General features: G+C 37.0%; 1 protein-coding gene and 1 long non-coding RNA gene across 3 annotated transcripts in view; one reads left to right on the top strand and one right to left on the bottom strand.

The window, feature by feature from the left end:
* Positions 1 to 12,319, top strand: part of LOC100061763 (pregnancy zone protein) — a 53,558-nt gene extending 41,239 nt beyond the window's left edge. For both annotated transcript variants that reach the window (XM_070270988.1, XM_014740693.3), the window contains exons 19-36: positions 3 to 231; positions 723 to 849; positions 1,044 to 1,165; positions 1,347 to 1,398; positions 3,867 to 3,950; positions 4,512 to 4,688; positions 4,975 to 5,062; positions 5,695 to 5,851; positions 6,232 to 6,306; positions 6,593 to 6,770; positions 7,219 to 7,442; positions 8,302 to 8,520; positions 8,690 to 8,820; positions 9,198 to 9,288; positions 9,892 to 9,960; positions 10,330 to 10,432; positions 11,475 to 11,516; positions 12,149 to 12,319. In XM_070270988.1, coding sequence (XP_070127089.1) covers positions 3 to 231; positions 723 to 849; positions 1,044 to 1,165; positions 1,347 to 1,398; positions 3,867 to 3,950; positions 4,512 to 4,688; positions 4,975 to 5,062; positions 5,695 to 5,851; positions 6,232 to 6,306; positions 6,593 to 6,770; positions 7,219 to 7,442; positions 8,302 to 8,520; positions 8,690 to 8,820; positions 9,198 to 9,288; positions 9,892 to 9,960; positions 10,330 to 10,432; positions 11,475 to 11,516; positions 12,149 to 12,156 — 2,176 coding nt within the window. In that variant the 3' untranslated portion in view covers positions 12,157 to 12,319. The remainder of the gene's footprint in view (positions 1 to 2; positions 232 to 722; positions 850 to 1,043; positions 1,166 to 1,346; positions 1,399 to 3,866; positions 3,951 to 4,511; positions 4,689 to 4,974; positions 5,063 to 5,694; positions 5,852 to 6,231; positions 6,307 to 6,592; positions 6,771 to 7,218; positions 7,443 to 8,301; positions 8,521 to 8,689; positions 8,821 to 9,197; positions 9,289 to 9,891; positions 9,961 to 10,329; positions 10,433 to 11,474; positions 11,517 to 12,148) is intronic.
* LOC138924772 (uncharacterized) lies at positions 7,043 to 8,357 on the bottom strand. The gene is made up of 2 exons (XR_011439983.1): positions 8,266 to 8,357; positions 7,043 to 7,457 (listed from the first exon to the last, which is right to left on the bottom strand). It is a non-coding gene; the product is annotated as an uncharacterized lncRNA (long non-coding RNA).
* Positions 12,320 to 14,358: the final 2,039 nt, after the last annotated feature.

The raw sequence follows: 14,358 nt of genomic DNA, 5'->3' as shown, positions 1-14,358 counted from the left end.
AGTTCATCAGGTGGAAGTGAGTTGGCAAAGCAGGTTCCTGACACCATCACGGAGTGGAAGGCCAACGCACTCTGCTTGTCCAAAACTACGGGGCTTGGCCTCTCCCCCATCATCTCTCTTCAAGTCTTCCAGCCGTTCTTCCTGGAACTCACTCTCCCCTACTCTGTGGTGCGAGGAGAAGACTTTATACTCAAAGCCACTGTGTTCAACTATTTGTTCCACTGCATTCGGGTAAGGGCACTTCTCTGGAATTAAGTGAAAATGGAAGGAAGGAACACAATCGCCACTCATTATCTAGGTTTCCTAGGTAATTTCCTAGTAAATCATAATTGTATATAATGTAGCCTAATTTTACAGTGGAATAGGTACTAAGAGCAAAATTACCTGACAGGTCCAAGGTGGTAAGGTTATATTCATTCAGGACTCTATATTGTCAGTGTATTCCTAAACTCAGCCATTATTTCTACCTGATTACTTAATTTTTTACTCTGACTAAAGAAAATATCTCTTCCTTGTGTTGGCACAAGCCTAAATCCTAGGCATTTTTCCTAATTCCCTTATTGCAAACATCTAAACTGTGAAATATTTGAAGAAATTACCTTGTTTGAACAATTTCACAAACCCTCTCAATTAGCATGCATTGGCCCTTTATGCTTCGTTCCCCTATTGCTGACCTTCTGCCTGTGTTCTTTCTTAAACTTGTGGGCCGGTATGGGGGACAGGTCAGTGTGCAGCTGGATATCTCTCCTGCCTTCTCGGCTGTCCCAGTAGAGAAGAATGAAGACTCTCACTGTGTCTGTGGAAATGGGCAGAAAACTGTGTCCTGGGCTGTGACCCCAAAGTCACCGGGTAAGTGGTAAAGTTGTTGACAAATCCTACTTCTGACAAGACCACAGCTTTCCACTGTGACCCAGACACATGCTTTTTCTCCTCCTTTAACAATGATTGATTGAAAAAAAGCCATTATATATATTAGGAAAACTTAAAAAGAAACCATTCAATATAGAATCACTGTTTAACCCCTTAAGAATCTTATTCCTCAGGAAAGGTGAATTTCACAGCTACCGCAGAAGCCCTGCGATCTCAGGAATTGTGTGGCAATGAGGTGCCTGAAGTCCCAGCATTTGGACAGAAGGACACCGTGGTCAAGCCCTTACTAGTTGAGGTATGTAAGTGTATAGCATTATCCAATATTTATGAGACAGTGACATTTCATCCCAAGAATGTGGGCGTATCCGCAACTCAATTTTTCACCAACATTTTCTCTTCTATTTTAAAGTGATTTATTTTTCTCCTATACATTCAATATCACTTTACTTTTTGATTTTTTTTCTTTCAATACAAAGCTTGAAGGAATAGAAAAGGAGGAAACTTTCAACACACTCCTCTGTGCATCAGGTAAGAGTCAAAAATAGACAAAGTTTTCACTTTAAGCCACTTGCCAAAGTATATAGTTGTAGAATGCCCTTTAGGGTGTGTTTTCGCCTGGAAAAAAAAATTAGCATACTCTCCTATGAGCAAATCTAAGGAAATTTGATGAAGAACAATCTTTTCCTGATGAAGGCGTAGAGAAGCTAAAAGACTTATCTAAAATCTCTTGGCTAATAATGAGAACGAAAGCTACAACCATAGTTTTCAAATACATCTGTGTTTTCCAAACTTCTTCCTAAACAATTTTCAAAATATTGAAATATCTGTGTGGTACTAGTACTATTTATTATTCAATTAATAATTGAAAAGTACTCGTGTTTTTATTTAAACAAGTTATTTTAAAAAGAACTTAAGGTTGCTCACATTTTTGGAAACCAGTATTTTACTAATGCCATTAATACAATCATATAAAATTATCATTAAAATATTCAACTCTGCACCATCTAGAATCATCTTGAGGACAATGCTCAGTGTGCAGATCTCTTCTCTTCTCTATACAGTCATGAGCCACATAAGGACGTTTCAGTCAACAACAGACCACATAATATGAGTGTGGTCCCATAAGATTAGTGCCATACAGCCTAGGTGTGCAGTAGGCTATACCATCTAAGTTTGTGTAAGTACATTCTGTGATGCTCACACAATGACGAAATTGCCTAAAGGCACATTTCTCAGAATGTATTCCTGCTATTAAGCGACACGTGACTGTATAAGCATCCTTTGATGATCTCATCTAGACACAGAACTTTAATAACAACTTTGTACTGGAGACCACAAAATTTACGTCTTTGGTCCACACCTCTTTCCTGAACTCAGACTCCTGTGTTCAGCTGCCCACTTAGCATCTCCACCTACAGGCCTGTAGGTCTAACAGGCATCTCAGAACCAGCATGTTCAAAACTGAACCTCTGCTGGTCCCACAAACCTGCTCCTTCTACAAATTTTTCCATCTCAGATGATGAAAATTCTATTCTTCTACTTGCTGGAGATAAAAATTTTGGCATCATTCTTTATTATGTACTTTCTCTTACACTCCACACCCAATCCATTCTCTAATCTAGTTGGCTCCACCTGTAAATTACATGCAGAATCTTCCCACTTCTCACCATGTCTACTTCTACTCTAGTCCTTTCTCTCCTGAAAGGTTATTGAGAGAATAGAACTTATTCTAGTCCTATTCTCTCAATAACCTTCTGACCAGTCTCCTGATCATCATCACTGGTTCCCCTACAGCAAGAGGAATCATTTAGAGCATAGTTCAGATCATGACCCACCTCTGTTCAAACCTTCCAAGAGTTTCGCATATTCCTCAAAGTTAAAGCCTACCTCACTAATGTCACCTACAAACCCTCACAACCCCATGACTTTGTCTCCTATTACTCTCTCCCTCCCTCACCATGCCCTGGCCACATTGGCTTCCTAATCTGCTCTTGGAACATAACCATCATGCTCTAATCTCTGGAATATTTTAACTTTTTGTTCTTTTTTCGTGGAGATCTTTTCCCCCAATATCTATAAATCTTACTCCATGTCTTGCTTAAATTCTCCTGTCACCTCTGAATTTTTTTCAATGAGTTTTTTAGTAGGGAGCCCCCTCCCCACACCCTGCACTTTCTAATGTCCTAAGACACTTGCCTTGTCTTACTAGCTCACCCATATAAACACTTACTCTGCTTTAATTTTCTCTATGGAAGTTACAAACATCTATCATATTAAATATTTATTTATCTTGTTACTTCCACTAAAATGAAAACTCCAGGAAGTCAGAAAATTTGCTTTGAAAATTGCTATGTCATTGCACTTAAAACAGAACCTGGTACATGGCATGCACATAATACATATTTATTGAATGAATGTGATTTTTTAATTTTTCTGCTGAGGAAGATTCACCCTGAGCTAACATCTGTTGCCAATCTTCCTCTTTTTGCTTGAGGAAGATTCCCCCTGAACTAACATCCACGCCAGTCTTCCTCTGTTTTGTATGTGGGTTGCCACCACAGCATGGCTGCCAACAAGTGGCGTAGATCTGTGCCTGGGAACCAAACCCAGGCCACTGAAGCAGAACATGTCCAACTTAACCACTATGCCACGGGGCTGGCCCCTGAATGAATGCAATTTATTAAAAAAACACTAACAATAATAAAAATTAACATAAACAATGAAGAGAAAGAAATAAGCATACATCAGGTATATGCTTATAAGGAAATGTATAGAAATTAAGTACAAATATATATGATTAACATGAACTTCACTGTGAGATGAGTCATGGCTTTAGGAGAAACTTGGATTGCATCAAAGAAATTATATAATGACCAAAAGAAATGAGAGGTTGGATCTTGATCATATAGAGGAAAAAAATTTCAAACAAAAATAGAATATTTCTCTCATTTTTTCCCTCCTTTATATATATATATATATTTGTCTTCTTTCATTAGAAACTGGAGTACCTGAAAAGTTGTCACTAAAAGTTCCTTCAGATGTGGTTAAAGGATCTGCCAGGGCAACATATTCGGTTTTGGGTGAGTCTCTCAGCCCAAGAGAAGTAGCTCTCCATCTCCATAATTCTCCTAGTGCATGGAGCTTCACCACCCATGGTTAATGAAGGCACTGACTCTAAGCATTGGATTGAGAGAAAGAGCACTAAGCTAAGGATTGCATTGTGTATTAGTCGGAAAGGGGGTTGAATAGATGTTGTGTTACATATTATACCTTGATACCCTCCAAAAAGTTAGAAGGGTCACCTCTCTGTGCCCTCATCTTCAAGAGATTGACTGGGTGGTGATGTTTCCTAATAGATTTGAAAATAGGTGATTTTTACCAGACATGTGGCTCATCGGAAAAGATTCAGTTTTTTCCTGCCATTCAGTTTTTTCCCTGTTTTTTCCATGCTTAAACCACCTACTTTACTTTTCCCACTTTTCTCTTTTCTTTCTATTTCTTGTTTTTCTTCACCTCTTATGCTTTCTTATCCTCTCCTCCATAAGCGACTTGACCTCCCACTTAGCTAGTAATCTGTCTTCTTATCCCAGCATAAACCAGCTCTGAGGTCCTCTGATTTTTTTATATCTTTCATTCCCCAGGTGATATACTAGGCTCTGCCATGCAAAATCTTCAGAATCTTCTCCAGATGCCCTATGGGTGTGGAGAGCAGAATATGGTCCTTTTTGTCCCTAATATTTATGTTCTGAACTATCTGAGTGAGACACAACAGCTGACCGAGAAGATCAAGTCCAAAGCCATCAGCCACCTTATCAGTGGTGAGAGATTACCCCAAAAGGAAAAACTTTAAGTGATTCCCTAAATATCTCCTTCAGTGAATTTAAATCAGCATCCCATTGGGTAAGATTTAACAATAATTGTTGCTGTGATATCCAATAAAATGTCCCCCTAAACAATCAGAAATTCAATGGCATCATCAAGTCTTGGAGACATCTTAATAAAATAGTAGCTTCCCTATGATTCCTCAACAAATTTTGAGCAAAAGACAGATTAATTCTCCAATGTCTCTGCAATGTTGTATATCTATGAAAACTTCCTTTTCAGGGTACCAAAGACAGTTGAATTATAAGCACAGTGATGGTTCATACAGCACTTTTGGAGACCATGATGGCAGAAGTCAGGGAAACACTTGGTAAGATAATTATTTCCATATACTCCCTGCAAATCCATGATATTTCAGAATTCTGGATGTAGCTATTCTCTGATACCTGAAGTTCTTTCATGGGAATTTGTTATCCTTTAAAAACCCAGATGTGTGTCATCACTGCTAGGTGATCTCACCATTCCATCTATGAAAGCTCACCTGCTCTGATAGCTCTGTAGATAGCAGTAAAATAAGGATCCCTCAAAACAGAAACATAAGGCAGAAAGTGTCATAATGTGAAAGGATAGAAGAAGCTTCTACACTGTGCATTAAGAGAGGAGAAGAGGGAAAGGACAGGAAGAGACTGTGATGCAGTAAAATCACTCAGAAAATGGCACTTTGGTGGGGAGGCTTGGAGGCGCCAAGAAACATTCCATGAGAAAAAAAGGGGAAGAGAATCAACTCTAGAGAAACAATAAAGTTCAGAGATTTTAAAACAAGAGATTTAGATATTTGCTGGACAAACGAGAATATTCAGTATTCAAATATCATTTTCTCACAAACTCCCCCCAACAGTTTCTTCCACTGAACTGTGAAGACCAATGTCTGGAGGTAATTGCACAAACTGAGCCTTGAAAGTGAGATGGTCCTCATGTCTCAGTCTCTTCTTTGTTGGACAGGCTCACTGCATTTGTGCTCAAGTCCTTTGCTCAAGCCCGGTCATACATCTATGTGGAAGACTCACACATCACAAATTCCCTCACCTGGCTCTCACAGAAGCAAAAGGAAAATGGTTGTTTCCAAAGCTCTGGATTACTGCTTAACAACGCTATCAAGGTGATGCCTTTAATTTTGTTCAGGTCCCTGAATATAGTCATATGTAGGAGCAATTATGCTAATATTGATTCCTCAAGTCCTGGTGACACAGCTTTGAAGAAGGGTGGTAGACTCTAAAGCTTCTAAAATCTGGTAATGAATGAGAAGTTTTTTATTGAATGAAAATAGTGTGCAAAAACCACAATATATTAATAAAAGCGAGGGAAAGTGATTTGGGAAAGATTCGGGAATTTTAGAGTAGAGGAGGAAGAGGGAAATCAATAATATTGCACAAGAAAAGGTGCTTTCTAGTGAAGATGCCCTGGGGGAAAAGTAGAGCTGGATGACGCTGGTTAATGAATAGTGGGTTGTTTGAGCATCTCTGCTTTTGATCCTTACAGGGTGGGGTAGATGATGAGGTGACACTCTCGGCCTACATCACCATTGCTCTGCTGGAGATGCCACTGCCTGTCACTGTATGTTCTAGCATATTGCCTGTACTTCCTTCACAAATGTAAGGAATAAAAATGATAGAACTACGAATCTCTGAGCAAAGTGAATTGTGGTTTTCATATTTAATTTTGGTATATTTCACCAGACCATAAAGGACTAGATCCTTTTGGAAACTGCAGAGGAGATTATTTTCTGGTGAGAACTGTAATGTTGCACAGGCTGATTGGGGCTTTTAATTTGGGATTAGCCTGGAGACAGTTCACTAGCCTGGTTCTGCTATTTTAAGCTCTCCTTTCATCTTCTTCATAGCATCAAGTTGTCCGCAATGCTCTATTCTGCCTGGAAAATGCCTGGAGATCCACCTCAGAGGCCCAAGGAAGTCTTGTCTATATCAAGGCATTATTGGCTTATGCCTTTGCCCTAGCAGGAAACCAGGCCAAGAGAAGTGAGCTGCTTGAATCACTAGACAAAGAGGCTGTAAAAGAAGGTAAGAGCTACTGCTGAAAAATTTACTTCCAAAAATCAGCAGTGATCAAAAGAAGAGAGGACTTATTAAACTCACACCTATCATGCTTATATTATATTATACTATATCATATTATATTATTATAATGATGATAAGAATAATTATCATTGATCTAACACTTAAATTCTCTAGGTAACATGGATCATTTTGTCAGTTCACACATTATAGACTCTAGACAGCCCAACTTCTAATATCACACAAGTAGTATGTAATAGACACAAAGACACATGTAATTTACTAGAGCCTTAATTTACTTTCTTGGTTAAAATTTGCTTGACTGGTGACTACTCAATACTGTTACTTCATTTACATCATTTCACCAGGTGAGCTCTAATTATAAGGATCATTCATGAATTAGGTTTTGAAACCTTTATCCAAGCTTAAGATCTTATCCTTTCCCATTTCAAAGAGGACTCAATCCACTGGCAACGTCCTGGGAAATTTCAAGAAGCTAAGGAACTCTATTATCAACCCCGGGCTCCTTCTGCTGAAGTGGAGATGACATCTTACTTGCTCCTTGCCTATCTTACTGCCCAGCCTGCCCCATCTTCAGAAGACCTGTCTGTGGCCTCACGTATTGTGAAATGGATCACCAAGCAACAAAATCCCAATGGGGGCTTCTCTTCCACTCAGGTCTGTGGAGAAACTCTAGGAAGAAAAATTAATACATTAATACATATGCAGACGCAACCATATTCTAGGAGTTGAATAATTGAACAGTATTTCTAATTCATACTTTCTCCATTTCTCCATCGCTAGAAAGGTTCTAGCTTCTTTATCTATGAATTATTGCTCTGTGCTCTGTACAGTCTCTTATATCTTCTCTCCTTAGTGGACCCTCAACTGCAAAGTAGATTAATCTTCCTAAAGCAATGTTTTCATAAGATTATTTCCCCGATAAAGTAAATCTTTCATACAAAGACTAAAATTATCTAATATTTTACCCAAAATATTTTCTCTCTCCAGTAAACATGAATACTCCTATCTAATTAGGCTGATCACTTCACTTTTTCTGGAACTGGCTCACTCCCTTTTCTATGTCTTTGTTTGTAACATTTCCCACCCAGTACTCCTTGATACTTCTCTTCTGTCTATATAAACTTTTCTCATTATTCAGAGATATTATTTCTGACTTTCTTTAAAGTCTTCTCTTACTATTCTAGCTCCAATTTCTTCTCCCTTCTCTGATTTCTTACAACAAATATGGTTATATAAATTTATAAATCATTGAAATAGCTTCTACTTTATGTCAAATATTTGAGTTTTATTTCCGTATGTATATTGTAAACTACTTAAATGAGAAAATTTCATTTCTCCCTAAAGTACCTAGAATAGTTTATGATAAGTAACCAAGTCTGAGCTGAATTGAAGTTCAGTTAATGAACTGTGTTTATGACTCAATAACTCAGAGAGAGAGTAGTATTGATATGGTTTACATCCAGTATGATTTTGTTACCTTTCTCTCCTGTGTTTCTGGTCCCATCTTTTTCAGGATACAGTGGTAGCTCTCCAAGCCCTCTCCAAATATGGAGCAGAAACTTTCACTAAAAGGGAGAAAGAAGCTATAGTCACTGTCAAGTCTTCAAGGACTTTCTCTGAAGAATTCCAAGTAGATGATACCAATCGCCTATTGCTGCAGGAGGTCGAGTTGCCAGAGATTCCAGGAGAGTACAGTACAACAGTGTCAGGGTCAGGATGTGTATACCTCCAGGTGAGACTGCCAGAGCTTAGGGGATGCTGTAAATGGGAGAAAAAGTCTCAAGAATTAGATTTGAATTTCAAAATAGAAAAGGAAATATGTGCTAAAGAGAGGTATGAATATCTAGAAGAGATAGACTATTTGAGTACAAAGATAAAGAATGTTTTTAAATTTGTTTTAGACATCCCTGAGATATAACATCCTGCCCAAGAAAGAAGGAAAAGTTCCCTTCACCTTGAAGGTTGATCCTCTCGCTAAGAATTGTGACGGCATAGATGTTCACAGGAAATTCCAGATTCATATCAACATTAGGTAAATCCTAAATCACTGCCAGACCTTTTGTAGAACTTGGCAAAATTGATTTTTTTTGTGTGGGAGAACTTCATTGTCCAAAGTCACACATAAAGATTATGGAATTCTTGCAATGTTTATTAACAAGCAAATCTTCTTCGCTGTTACTAAAAAAGGCTTAACATTGAGAACATGATGTTGCCATACCCACAGAGTGTAAGTTCGTAATGATGGGTTTTCCAAACAACCATGGCAGAAGCAAATAGAGTAGATGGAGAAGGTAAGTGGTAGTTAGGGATAGGGAACACTAGAAATAAAAGAGTAGGGGAGACTTCTGTCTTGAATGAATTCCAAAGAATTTTGTGTGAATGCCTTGTCCCTATGCCTTGACTTCATAGTTATACTGGGGAACGACCCAGCTCCAACATGGTCATTGTTGATGTGAAGATGGTATCAGGCTTCATTCCTGTGAAAACATCAGTGAAAAAGGTAACCCTAAATCCCTTGCAGACAGCAAAGTCATGATAAGTGCTGAAATTTATGCTTGTCAATTTTATTTTGTTGATTCAGTTTCCAAGAGGTTTACTCCCTCAAACTTGCTTCTCTAGAGTTTCCATCATTTTAACAGTGGGTATCATTGTTATATGGTCTCAAATATAAGACATAAGTCATAAACATGGTTAATAATGTTCCAGCAGGCCCTGAGGCATCTAGGTATGTGGAGTGGTACTGAATTATCTTCCAACTATATATAAAAAGAAAAAGGGATAATATATCATATATACGTGTATATGCAGACACATATATTGTGATATATGTGAGATATATATATGATATATTCTCCCCTTTATTATACATATATAGTGGGAAGATAATTCTGTGTGTGTGCATATATATATATATAGGGGGACTTAATAAATATTACTATTATTATTGTTATCATTATTTCTATTATTACCATTATTCTTGAAGAAATCAAAATTAGCAGTTTTCATGTTTCTGAGCAGCCACTTAGATCATAAATACCTGAAAACTGCTCTCAGTCTGAAATTTCCTCATCCCGTGTCTCTGGCTTATCCTTTTGGTCCACAGCTCCAAGAAAGGCCTCAGATTCAAAGGACTGAAGTGAGCACCAACCATGTCCTGATCTACTTTGAAGAGGTAAGATTCTCTGTGACTGCTAGATCTGGGAGAACCACTAAAGGTTCTGACAAACCAATCCAGATTCCAAATAGTGTTTTTCACATACACAGGTAAGGGAGGAGAAAATAGTTACAGAGGAAAATGGAATCTGGAGAGGTCAGCAAGGCTCAGTTTAGTACATCTGACTGTCTATAAAATCATCTTTTTGTCCCTCTTTTATCTATCATTGAGTGTGTCATGCAGATCCAAAAATGTCCCATTCTTTCCATAGGTTTTGGTACAGATGGGTAGCACAACTACAGGGTTTAATAATATCTTAAGAAGAGAGGATGGTAACTGATAACTAAGTTAATCTTTGATTCCAATTCAGTTTTCTTGTCTCTCCAGCTAACCAATCAAACCCTGAGTTTCGCCTTCTCAGTGGAACAATGCATCCAAATAAAGAATTTAAAGCCAGCTACTGTAAAAGCCTATGATTATTATGAGACAGGTGAGTGAGATTCAGACATGCTGAGCTTTGAAAGGAAAAAACAACTAAACTGGTAAAAGGTCACCTTAACTAAAACAAAACTCCACGGTCTTTCACTGGAAGAAAAAGTGAGTTTATGGTCACCAGATGATCATGTTCCTGTATATTAACCTCTCATCTGCCCCCTAAACAAGTCTTAGAGCTAGTCTTATAAATTGATCATAAAGCAATAAGGGGATTAATTATTTGTAAATTCCCATATAAAACTGATCTGGACTAAATTATTTCAGAAAAATAATAAGAGTAACAATAACTGAAGAAACACATCTTGGTACTGATGTGTGATATGAGACCTAAAATTTGATCTATATTTTTTTGTGATATATCAGGAAATTCTTCCATTTGCCCATGACTTTGAACTAAATCTTTCCAGCATCACAGCATGCTGGCAGTGGTAAAACTTTACTCCTTCTTACGTTAAAGAAAGGTTCAGAGAGGAAGGTACTACTCCAACAAGAAAAACACAGCTGTGGAAAAGGGCTCTACAGCGTCCTATAGAAAGACACAGTTTTCCATCTGTAAAACCTGCCCTCAATTCTGTATCCAAGCCCAATCTTCTCCTTTTTTTTTTTTTTTTTTTTTGAGGAAGTTTAGCCCTGAGCTAACTACTGCCAGTCCTCCTATTTTTGCTGAGGAAGTCTGGTCCTGAGCTAACATCATACCCATCTTCCTCTACTTTATATGTGGGATGCCTACCACAGCATGGTATGCCAAGCCGTGCCATGTCTGCACCCGGGATCCGAACCGGCGAACCCTGGGCCGCTGAGAAGCAGAATATGCGAATTTAACCGCTGCGCCACCAGGCCAGCCCCTAAGCCCAATCTTCTCTTACTCCCCTCCCACCAATCCCAAATGGCTTAGTACAGAAATAAGTTGTTTTATTGGCTCCATAACTGTGCTTCATACATTTTTTCTTAGCCTACACAGCTTATTTACAACTGACTGCTTGTGTGCTTGTTACTGAATGTCTTTGCTCTTCTATGTCATTATTTTTGCGTTTCAGAGGAATTCACCATTGAAGAGTACAGTGATCCCTGCCTTGCTGGTAAAGTATAAACAGGAAAATCTATTGCCTATGTAAAGGAAATAAATAAACATCTGTTGTCTGCATAAAGCAGAGTCTTGAGTATATCTCTAGCATATTATAAAACTTCCTTGTGTATCATTTATGAATTAAACTATTTCAAATGTATTATAGAATTTCTCAGTAGAAAAAAATCCAAATAAAGTATAATTATTGGTGTCTAGGATGACTTGTTTGAAGATGAACCTAGGAATTTGCCACGTATAAAAACTAACTCACATAATATTTACTTTACATTCTATACCCAAAGGTGACATATTTACCACCCATGACCTTTCTAGGGTGTTTCTAAACTTATACTACTTAAAGTCAGGAAACTCTTCACTATAATTATCCATATACACAGCATGAGAGATGTAATCTATAAGACCTGCCTTTAGGCTGGTTGACAGTGTTCATCTTTGATATATAACACTTGCTGTGAGGAACTTCAGTTCTTCACTTTAAAACAAGAAAAAAACTGAGATCAGCCCTATCATTTAAAATAACTAAAATATATTAGATTCAAATATTTATATTTGAAATATGAAAAATTATTCCTTTAGTAGATCACAGAATTTCCCTAATATTTCCACCTTTTCTTCTGCTGTTAGGAATCTGAACATAGGAATGCTTGAACATGGAAACTTATGGACCTCATCAGATGAACTCCTCTGGAAATGAAGAACAAAAACTTATCAAGAGAGAAGACAGTGGGAGAAAGAAGGGACAGGAACTGAAAATACATAAAATTTTTATGTTGAATAAAGTTATAACATTTACAACTCTTTTTCTTTATTTCTTTGTCAGTGTTGCATTTTCCTTCCAAACAATGTGTCTATTCTCCATAGTATTTTTAAAAACACTAAAAAAACTATACAAAGAGGTGCACTCAAAAACGCTATAAATAAATAAAAGTGGAATTCAAAAAAATGTTCAAGTAACCTGCAAGAAGGTAGGGAAATGAAAACAACGTTTCCAAATATTGGGAACAACCAAAATGTCCAACGATAGGTGAATGGTTTCGACTGACTGTGGTACATCCATACCATGGAGTACTACTCAGCAATAAAAAAGAACAAACTATTGATAAACACAAAAACTTGGATGGATCTCAAAAATATTATGCTGAGTGAAAAGAAAGACCATTTCAAAAGGTCACACTATACCATTCCTTTTATATAACATTCTTGAAATGACAAAATTATAGAAATGAAAAACAAATTAATAGTTTCCAGGGGTTATGGATGGTAGGGTGAGGAGGAATGGGTGTGGCTATAACCGGATAGCCTTAGAGAGATCTTTGTGGTGATGAAATCCTGCATGTGTGGGAGTTAAAGTCCTGGTTCAAATTTTTACATTTAATTCTACCTCAAATTATTTTGTTGTCTATTGTGTGGTGAGTATCTAAATTGACTTTTTTTCTCATATAGCTTTCTAACAGTCCCATTATCATTTATCAACCAATTCTGTATTTCCCTGCTAACAAAAAGTGCTTCCTTTGTCACAAATTAAATTATACATTCTAAAGCTTGCTTCTGAGTGATTTATTCTATTCCATTGATTATCTAGTCTATTCTTTCACAAGTACTAAAATATTTGAATTACCGTGGCTTCATAAAATGTCTTAATAACTACTATTGCTGGTCCCTCCTATTTTCTTTGCAATGTTAAGCTCATTATTTATTACAGGTAAAATTGAAATCTTTTTTTATCAAGTTAATTATCTCCATGGTCATGCTGGGTATTGTTTAGTATTGCATTGAATATGAATGAATGTATAAGGATTATGAATGTCAACATTTTACAATATTTATCCTTCTCTATACAGACACGTTTCATCTTCATTTATTCAATTCACATGAAGTGAATTCTAACTATGACTTAATTTTTAAATTAGGAGTGTATTACAGAGTTAAAATTAAATATTAACATCATGGACACATATAGCAAGATAACTTGAAAGTTAAAAACAATGTATACATAGAAACAAAAAATATGAGCAAAAATAAAACTACAAGATAATGAAAGAGAAGAGCAATATTTCTCATTTGTTGATAGAAACCACTGGAAGATTTTAAGCAACAGAATATTTCAAGTTTGCATTATGAGAGCTCATTTTCCCAGCAATGGCAAGAACAAGAAGGCAAGTTTTTGCTGATCTCCAGGTGCACAGCCCATTTGTACAGAGCTGGGCTCACTTCCTCATGCTTAATCAAATGATTTAGCACACATATCTCTCCTCCACACTTATATAATTCCACACTTTAAAAAATTGTTTATTTTCCTCTCATCTATAGACTCAGATCTCTTTGATAGGCCAAGTCTGCAGCCTGTTCACCCAACACAGTGCTGAGACTATTGTAGGCACTCAGTAAAGCAAAGGAATGATTGAATGGGTCAGTGTCTGTAAGCATATTCCCACAGACAGAGAGAGGAGAAATGGAGTAACACAAAGGTGTTAGCATACAGCTGAAGAAAAAATGAGCTAGAAAGATCATTTTCAATCAAACCTGACTCAAATTGCTTAATGTTTCACAAATATGTTATAGAAATGCTTTTTCGCAAAGCATTTCCATTTCCAAAAAGCATTTCATCCTTTTCCAAAGTCATATAAATGAGGAGAAAAAGGAATTTTGTTTATTTATTAAGACTTTAAGCAAAACTTATTTAAAATTATATTTTATACATTCATTGAGCTCTAAGAGGGAAATCATTGCCTCTATCTTGCAAAACTAGCTGTCAGCAATCATCAAAAGGGTAAATACAAATTATCTCTGTTGTGGGTTGAATTGTGTCCCCCAACAAGATATGTTGAAATCCT

This window comes from Equus caballus, chromosome 6, assembly GCF_041296265.1.
Source record: "Equus caballus isolate H_3958 breed thoroughbred chromosome 6, TB-T2T, whole genome shotgun sequence".
In the NCBI taxonomy this organism is placed as follows: domain Eukaryota; kingdom Metazoa; phylum Chordata; class Mammalia; order Perissodactyla; family Equidae; genus Equus; species Equus caballus.
The sequence above is the reverse complement of the archived record's forward strand: the minus strand, read 5'-3'. Positions and strand labels throughout refer to the sequence as shown.